The 9,578-nt window shown below is 42.5% G+C and overlaps 3 protein-coding genes across 3 annotated transcripts; 2 read left to right on the top strand and 1 right to left on the bottom strand.

Moving 5' to 3' along the window:
- Positions 1–228: 228 nt before the first annotated feature.
- Positions 229–7,879, bottom strand: LOC129089247 (olfactory receptor 6N2-like; the record flags this gene model as incomplete). The annotated part of the gene is made up of 2 exons (XM_054596641.1): positions 229–1,052; positions 7,783–7,879. Coding segments are annotated over 2 exons (921 nt in total), but the record flags the coding sequence as incomplete, so codon positions are not given.
- LOC129089077 (olfactory receptor 142-like) lies at positions 5,655–6,590 on the top strand. The gene has a single exon (XM_054596418.1). The coding sequence runs from the start codon at positions 5,655–5,657 to the stop codon at positions 6,588–6,590; it is 936 nt and encodes a 311-aa protein (XP_054452393.1).
- A 769-nt stretch (positions 7,880–8,648) lies between the features above and the next one.
- Positions 8,649–9,578, top strand: LOC129091199 (olfactory receptor 142-like). The gene has a single exon (XM_054598722.1). The coding sequence runs from the start codon at positions 8,649–8,651 to the stop codon at positions 9,576–9,578; it is 930 nt and encodes a 309-aa protein (XP_054454697.1).

Here is a 9,578-nt window from a genome sequence, read left to right as displayed (position 1 = left end):
CATACATCTTTGGGAGAAATGCATTTCATAACAGCATGATAAGAAAATGTGCCTTAATTTGAAAGGTTCCTCCAATACTAATATATTTAATCAAAGGGTAGCTTGTGAATTCACAGCAGTCGTGCAGCTGAATTTCAATTTTCATACTTTACACATTAAAAATCTACAAATGCATTCTCAATTTCTGGGAAACACTGAAACCTGCTGGGTGTCCCTGACATAAGAGGTCTACATTTTAGCAAAGACAAGACTTTTACATATGATGCGGATTTTGGACATATTTAGACCATACAGCAAAGGGTTGAAAACTGGTTGGCATGTAAGCCAGTATATTGATAGCAAAATTCTCAAAGTAATGGGTAGATTGTTCATATTAAATCTGCTCTGTATTATTTCAAAGCAAGCCCCACATGAAAAGTTAAGCAGAGAAGCGAGGTGAGGTGTGCAGGTACTGATAGCTTTCTGTCTGGTCTGTTTAGAGCCAGAGAAACAAACTCTAAGAATCTTCATGTAAGTGTAAATGATTAGAATTAGAGAGCAAAAGATCGAGAGTATAGTAACAACGAGTCCATAGATGTTATTAACCGTCGTGTCATAACAGGCTAGTTTGACAATGGAGTAGTTGTCACAGTACACTTTCTCAATGATGGTCCCACACAACTGTAAGGAGCTACTCAGGGATGTCATCACAACACACAGTAGTAAAGGGCAAAGCCATGTTACAGCAATAAGCACAGTAATCTTGTTAAATGTCATACGTGTGTTATATTGCAGAGGGAAACAAATAGCAAGGTATCGGTCATAAGCCATGATGGCTAAGTTAAAATATTCTACACCTCCATAACAGTATAGAATAAAATTCTGCAGGAAACAAAGTGGAGCAGAAACAGTGTGAACGTCAGAGAGGATCTGAACCAGAAGGAATGGAAACACCCCTGTACTACCATACAGTTCATTTACAAACAGGCTGCACAGAAAAAGGTACATAGGTTCATGTAAGCTTCTGTTCATACAGATAACAGCAATCAGCAAAAGATTGGAACAAAGAACAAAGATCGTAATGGTAGATGGCAAATGGACATGTACTTGTATCGTGCTTTTATAATCCTACGACCACTCAAAGCCCTTTAACACCCGCTATACCATTGAGCCACAGTCGCTTCGTGCAGCTTTACCATAAGAACGTCGGGTGAAAATAGTACATTTGACACAGTTCTTCCTCCATACTGCACCCGTCGGCACCCCGGCAGACTCCTGACCCGTCGGCGTTCCGGCCAACTCCTGTACCGTCGGCGTTCCGGCCAACTCCTGACCGGCGCCGGCGACCCGGCCGAATCCTGACCCGTCGGCGCCCGGCCGACTCCGGTACCGTCGGCGTTCCGGCCGACTCCTGACCCGTCGGCGTTCCGGCCGACTCCTGACCCGTCGGCGTTCCGGCCGACTCCTGACCCGTCGGCGCCCCGGCCGACTCCTGACCCATCGCCGCCCCTGCCGACTCCTGCAACTCTTGACTCGTCGGCGCTCCGGCCGACTCCTGCACCTCCTGACCCGTCGCCGCTCCGGCCGACACCTGCACCTCCTGACCCGTCCCCGCTCCGACCGACTCCTGTTCCGTCGGCGTTCTGGCCGACTGACTGACTGACCTACGACAGGGGGTCACACGCGACAAAATATCTGGTATTTGTCTACAATGCCCTGGCTCACATCTTTGAACAGTTCACACATAGCACTGGAGCGCCAGAATGCAAGCACCGAGCTGACACTCATTTGCCTCTGATTAGTGGCTTTTGCCCGGGAGTTTCAAAAATTGTCGGCGAGCAGAAAATCAGGGCTAAAGTTGTGTAGTGTGAACGAGGCATAAGGCTAAAAGCAGCTTCTAATTGGCTGAATGAGGAGATGAATGTTTCTTTCAGTCCTGTAGCGAACATCGACAGAAAGATGCTGAAATTGAAATGTGATAATAACAACAATGACACAATCTGAACTAATGAAATTCGTCCAGAGACTGCTCTCGGGAACCTATAGCTCACTTAATGGTTGAACTCTCAATTTACCATGTGTCTGGAAAGATTCGGATTTGGGGTCAATCTTGACCGACCCAATTAATAAACCATAAGACCTTTGGTAAGGCTGACCCTACTAGGTTTTATGACCTTGGGGGGCAGTTCTGTCCATCGGCTCGACCCACTCGAAGCGGAAACATCTTCACAGGCTGAGAGGACATCTAGCCGGTCTGAGAAGCATGAACCTGAAGAAGTGCCTTCCTTCAACTGGTTTCTAAATGATCACAAATATGATTGAGAACTTTGAATCCTGCGTATCGGATCTCTCCCTCGTGACTCTGCTGGTTCTGCCTCTTCTCTGGCCTTTTGTTCCTGAATCGTCGACTATGGCCATCTTGTGTCATCTAATGTGCCGTGCAACTCCGACTTGCGATGCACCAATGTGCTGAAGAATTTTTCCAGTAGCGCCCCTGCCGACTCCTGCGACTCTTGACTCGTCGGTGCTCCGGCCGACTCCTGCACCTCCTGACCCGTCGCCGCTCCGGCCGACACCTGCACCTCCTGACCCGTCGCCGCTCCGACCGACTCCTGTTCTGTCGCTGCTCCGACCGACTCCTGTTCCGTTGGCGTTCTGAGAGAAAGAAACTGGCAAAGATGCCCTGATGACCCCCATACAAAGGGGGGAGGATCCAGCATCCTGCTAAGAGAGAGAGAGAGAGAGAGATGGAGATGAGGAAGAACAGTTTTCAACATGCATCCAACTAGAACAAAGATCGTAATGGTAGATGGCAAATGGACATGTACTTGTATAGTGCTTTTATAATCCTACGACCACTCAAAGCCCTTTAACACCCGCTATACCATTGAGCCACAGTCGCTTCGTACAGCTTTACCATAAGAACGTCGGGTGAAAATAGTACATTTGACACAGTTCTTCCTCCATACTGCACCCGTCGGCACCCCGGCAGACTCCTGACCCGTCGGTGTTCCGGCCGACTCCTGTACCGTCGGCGTTCCGGCCAACTCCTGACCCGCCGGCACCCCGGCCGAATCCTGACCCGTCGGCGCCCCTGCCGACTCCTGACCCGTCGGCGCCCGGCTGAATCCGGTACCGTCGGCGTTCCGGCCAACTCTTGTCCCGTCGCCGCCCCGGCTGACTCCTGACCCATCGAAGCCCCTGCCGACTCCTGCGACTCTTGACTCATCGGCGCCCCATCCGACTCCTGTTCCGTCGGCGCCCCGTCCGACTCCTGTTCCGTCGGCGCCCGGCCACCGCCCATCCCGTCGGTGCTCCGGCCGACTCCAGTCCTGGCTGGGCCGCAGCCTTCCCCGGGTCCCGTCCCGGCTGGGCTGCAGCGTCCACCTGCTTCCGCTGGGTCACAGCGTCCCCCTGCTCCTGTTCCTGCTGGGTCGCAGCGTCCCCCTGCTCCTGTTCCCGCTGGGTCGCAGCGTCCCCTGCTCCTGTTCCCGCTGGGTCGCAGCGTTCCCCTGCTCCTGTTCCCGCCTTGCCGCCAGAGCCCCAGGTCTGAGAGACCTTGCCGCCAGAGCCCCAGGTTCGAGAGACCTTGCCTCAAGAGCCCCAGTCTCGAGAGACCTTGCCTCAGTCTCCAGAGCCCCAGTCTCCAGAGCCCCAGTCTCCAGAGCCTCTCGCCCGACCTCCAGAGAGGATGCCTCTCCGCTTTGCCTCAGCCTTCAAGGATTCTGACTCTGCGGCCTCGGAGGAGTTCTAGCCCTCCTCCGGGCCCCCACCGCCCACCCGATATATGTTCCTTTGGACTTTTTGGGGACTTCAGGAGCCGTCCCCTTGAGGGGGGTTTGACACAGTTCTTCCTCCATACTGTCAGTAGTTCCATACTCCCTGTCACTCTGTCTCACTCACCTAATTGGCTCACTCTGTTCACCTGCCTGTCACTCTCTCTCAGTTCACTCCGGCCACTCCCAGTTCCACTTCCAGCTCACAGCCCAGCCCCCTCTCTCTCGCCACACTCTCCCTCACTCATCTAATCAGCTTCATACAGTGCACCTGTCTGCCACACCCACCTCATCAGCACAATCCCTCTCACCTGCTCACTCTGCTGCACCTACACCCTGCAGTATAAATGCCCCACTCATTCACACACTCGCTGCCAGATCGTTCGTTGTTTTCATGCTACACTTTCCAGCAATTTCCCGTGGACTGATTTCCCGTTGCCGACCCTGCCTGCCTGGACTTCCCTGCCTTGCCTGTGCCCCGGTCAACATCTCAGCCTTCTGTCCCCGACCACGAGATTAGCCTCAGCTTCCTCTGGTTTCCGTCTGCCTGATCCCTTGCCTGTTTCCCACTGTGAGTCATATCCTGCGTGTCTGTCTGCTGTGTTCTCAGCTTCAAATAAAGCTCCAGAACTTTATCTGTCTCCTCGTCGTACTGCTCATGGGTCCACACAACAACTGTGACAACATTTTCCAGATGTAAATGAGTTTGAAGATTCTAGGCCAAATAAATTGAAGTCAGATAATAAAATCTTCATATATTAATAAAACAGATCAATTAGCTTTAGACCTAAAGATCTTAATTATATTTAAATTACAAAATAAAATCACAATCTTGCTGCTCAAACTATCAACTGCTGAATGGTGCATAAATCTTTTGAACTTGCATACAAATTGAATATAAAACCATTAATTGACGAGTTTCATTGATAGACATAAATCAATGATATGAGTCACTGATTTTACCTGGTCATGAAATCCTTTTCATTTATTTGTGGGTCATTGTTATTCAGTTTAGTCTTCATCGTATTTCTTTTCATTTCTTTTGTTTATTTTATTGTTTATTGATGTTATCTTCATTAGCTTAGTTATGTATTTAGTACAATAAATATTGCATTTATAAAGAACTTATCATTTGATGTCGGTGTATATTAAATAATAGGTCCCTGTACACCATGACAAGAACTCCGTAGCAGCCCTGAGATTGAGAATTAATTGATTTATATCAAATGTAGACGTTTTCTCTATTAATTGAATCTACAGTTCAATTATCTTATTTATATTAATGATGTCTTATCACAGAAGCTGAGTACTATCATTCTTTTTATACAGATTTATGGGTTTATGATTTATAATTGTTATTAATAATCGTCAAATATTTAGATATTGTTTTTTATTAAACTGCACATTAAAATTTGTGTCTTTGATATTTGTTTCTCTGCACTGTACTGTTTTTAACCATGCATGAATCGTGTATTGTATCTATGTATAATTTTTACATGATAAAATGTATAAAAGATGTAATGGAAAAAAAGGAACCAGTAACAATCAGGGTGTAGTCTGATAATTATGTTGACTGTGGGCGACCCCGACTTGAAAAGGTTTAAAGATGGAGAATGGGTGTCTGATCTCAGTTTGGAGTGAGTCAGTGTGACTTTAACAGGTGAGCAGATCAATGTGAGGTCATCCAATGACTCAGTCTATGTTTCTCTGACTTTAAAAAAGTAATGTAACCGTGCTGGATTTGTGATATTTGTTTTCATTCAGATTAATCTGGTTGGTGTTTATACACTGAGGTGTGTTTATATAGTATTGATGATTTATTTCTCTGTTATGCATTTAAACCTGTTAAACTTTCACAAAGCTGTGAGAAAGTGTTTCATAATAACTGTAAAAACGAGGATGATGATAAACTCAACACAGGTTTCATATTTTACATTTAGTGCCTACTTTGACACCAGGATTTTTAAATACTTATATTTCCTGATTATTCTGACTTTTTATATTTTAATTATTTGTTCCAATGTTTTGCTGATTGCTGTTATCTGTATGAACAGAAGCTTACATGAACCTATGTACCTTTTTCTGTGCAGCCTGTTTGTAAATGAACTGTATGGTAGTACAGGGTTGTTTCCATTCCTTCTGGTTCAGATCCTCTCTGACGTTCACACTGTTTCTGCTCCACTTTGTTTCCTGCAGATCTTCTGTTTGTACTCCTATGGAGGTGTAGAATTTTTAACCTTAGCCATCATGTCTTATGACAGATATCTTGCTATCTGTTATCCTCTACACTATCACACACGTATGACTTACAATAAGATTGCTGTGCTTACTGCTCTAATATGGTTATATCCTTTTCTTATCAATACTTTATTTATTGCTGGTCTGACTGTTCCTTTACAGCTTTGTAGTAATATTATTAACAAAGTGTACTGTGACAACTATTATGTAGTCAAACTAGCATGTTCTGATACAACAGTTAATAACATATTTGGACTTTCTCACTTGTTTACAGTAATCTTAGGTCTTATAATTGTAATTCTTTACTCTTACATGAGGATTCTTACAGTTTGTTTCTCTGGCTCTAAACAGACCAGACAGAAAGCTGTCAGTACCTGCACACCTCACCTCGCTTCTCTGATCAACTTTTTCTGTGGGGCTTTCTTTGAAATGGTGCAGAGCAGGTTTAATATGAAATATTTACCGAATATGTTGCGCATTTTTTTGTCCTTATACTGGCTTATATGCCAACCTCTCTTAAATCCTTTACTGTACGGACTGAAAATGTCCAAGATACGCATCATATGTAGAAGTCTTCTCTTTGGGGGTAAAATGTAACCTTGTCTGACAGCTAACAGATTTTCTCAATTCAGTGAAAATAAATTAATTTATTAAATGAGTCATTTTCAAGAGTCAGATTCAATAAATACATAAACGGACAATTCACATTTGATGGAAATCCGTCTGTAGAAGGAGCTCTGCTACCTGTGACCTGTTGAAAACTGATTTCCCGACCACAAGTACAGGGTCCTACTTTTCTCTGTGTCCATTAAGTTCAAGAAAGCTAACTGTAGAAAGCTGTCGGTGCCCGGGGGACTTAAATGGTAACTAAACCCAAAATATCCTGTGTTACGCTAAAGTCTGAAACAGACTCAATATACAAGATTTCATGGATGAAAACACACACACGTGTGTATCACTGTATGATTTCCCCCCTCATGCACAGCAGTTCCATCACAAAACAGTCACAAAGGCTACAGACTGAAATATATTCCATTTTACCTTAAAAGAGACATATTTGACCAATTTCCCCGACATGATATGTACTGAGTCCGTATTTAAACTGAACGTTATCATGATATTCACTTCATTTTCACGGAGTACAGGATAACTTTAGGTTTGCTGAACTACACAACATTTGCATTGCAGAACATTTACAACAATAAGGCCTGACCAGAAATACATGTGTTGCCATTTGATTATTGGATTCTGCTGGATGCAGTAAGCTTTTAAAAGACATTTTAGTGAACATTGCAGGGTTTTTTCAGAGACCCCCCCCCCAAAAAATGTTGCTGTTAATGCTTTCATGGGGGTTTCATGTTAGTTTCATCTTTGTGTCTAAGTGGAACAACAATGTTTTAAACTGGTGAAGTATTGAGGCAGAACGCTGCAACCAGCCGCCGCTAAACGACTGTAATGTAATCGCTCACTGTCAGTGTGCATCTAGTCAAAGATAAGATATGATAAGATAAGATAAGACAAGATATGATATAAGATAAGACAAGATAAGATATGATATGATATGATAAGATATGATAAGAGATGAGATGAGATGAGATGAGATATGATATGATAAGATAAGATAAGATAAGACAAGATATGATAAGATATGATAAGAGATGAGATGAGATGAGATGAGATAAGATAAGATAAGATAAGATATGATATGATAAGATAAGATAAGATAAGATAAGACAAGATATGATAAGATATGATAAGATAAGATAAGATAAGATAAGACAAGACAAGATAAGATAAGATAAGATAAGATAAGACAAGACAAGATATGATATGATATGATATGATATGATATGATAAGATATGATAAGATATGATATAAGAGATGAGATGAGATGAGATGAGATATGATATGATAAGATAATCCTTTATTAGTCCCACAGCAGAGGAAATTTCAGGATTACAGCAGCAGAGTGGAAAGTGCAAACAAACAGATAAGAGACATGAGTAGAAAAACAAGATCAAAACAAGTATAATAAATAAGTAAAAGAAAACTAAACAAAAAAAAACAATAACTAATATATGACATAAACGGACAGATAAAGCACAGATTACTGATATTGCACAGTGTATATATTGGATTGTTATTAGACAATTGTTTGTTAGTGCTGCCTCTCTACTTTCTGACTTCTACCTTGTCTTTTGGACTCGACCCCAAAACTTACGGAATCCTACTGAGGATATATATATATGTATATATATATATATGCAAAAGAAAGCTTTGTAATGGACCGCAGGAATCATGGACATCCTTTAATAATGACGTCAGGCTGCTGCTGTGAGCATCAACTGAAAGGGTTAAAAGAAGCAGAAGCAGAGTTTCAGCCGGTGAGGAGGGACTCAGTATCTTTATATTATATATTAATATAGATTTCATAAAGGGGAATGGTGAGTTTGAGTATACTATTTGTTTTCATAGAGAAGAATGAATCTGTTTTATGTCATGGATATGAATTCTGTTTTTCAGATTAATGCTTTAGCTTCACGAGTTTAAAGTGAAAACTAAATATATACAAATCTATGAATAAATGTCACCTAATTATGAATAGTTCATCCACTTCATAGTAATCTGATGCTCAATGAATCACATAAAGGATCATGATCAACTCTACTCAGGTTTCACATTTTGCATTTGTCGCCTACTTTGACACCGGGGTTTTTAAATACTTGTTTTTCATAATTGCCATGTCTTTACATGTGCTAATAGTTTGCACCAATGTTTTGCTGATTGCTGTTATCTGTATGAACAGAAGCTTACATGAACCTATGTACCTTTTTCTGTGCAGCCTGTTTGTAAATGAACTGTATGGTAGTACAGGGTTGTTTCCATTCCTTCTGGTTCAGATCCTCTCTGACGTTCACACTGTTTCTGCTCCACTTTGTTTCCTGCAGATCTTCTGTGTTCATTTTTATGGAAGTGTAGAACTGTTCACTTTAGGGGTCATGTCTTATGATCGATATCTTGCTATCTGTTATCCTCTACATTATAATGAACATATGACTTCCAGAAAGGTTGCCATCCTCACTGTGTTTGTGTGGCTGTATAATGCACTCGTCACTGTTGTCATGATTTCTTTAACTTTCCCTTTACAGCTGTGTGGAAACATCATTAACAAAGTGTACTGTGACAACTACTCCGTTGTTAAACTGGCCTGTTATGACACAACGGTCAATAATGTCTATGGACTCGTTTACTTGTTTACAGTAATCTTAGGTCTTATCATTTTAATTATTTACTCTTATATGAAGATTCTTAGAGTTTGTTTCTCTGGTTCTAAACAGACCAGACAGAAAGCTGTCAGTACCTGCACACCTCATCTCGCTTCTCTGCTCAACTTTTCCTTTGGAGCTTTCTTTGAAATAGTTCAGAGCAGATTTAATATGAACGGTGTTCCTAACATGTTGCGTATTTTTTTATCCTTATACTGGCTTACATGCCAACCGCTCTTTAACCCTTTACTGTACGGACTGAAAATGTCCAAAATACGCATCATATGTAAAAGTCTTGCTTTTGGTAAAAGAGTGTAG

The sequence above is a fragment of the Anoplopoma fimbria genome, chromosome 1 (genome assembly GCF_027596085.1).
Source record: "Anoplopoma fimbria isolate UVic2021 breed Golden Eagle Sablefish chromosome 1, Afim_UVic_2022, whole genome shotgun sequence".
Taxonomy (NCBI): Eukaryota; Metazoa; Chordata; class Actinopteri; order Perciformes; family Anoplopomatidae; genus Anoplopoma; species Anoplopoma fimbria.
Note: the sequence above shows the minus strand (reverse complement) of the source record. Positions and strands in the feature narration are given on the sequence as shown.

Coding starts and splice junctions, on each gene's coding strand:
- LOC129089077 (XM_054596418.1), top strand. CDS start 5,655: ATGATGATAAACTCAACACAGGTTTCATATTTTACATTTAGTGCCTAC.
- LOC129091199 (XM_054598722.1), top strand. CDS start 8,649: ATGATCAACTCTACTCAGGTTTCACATTTTGCATTTGTCGCCTACTTT.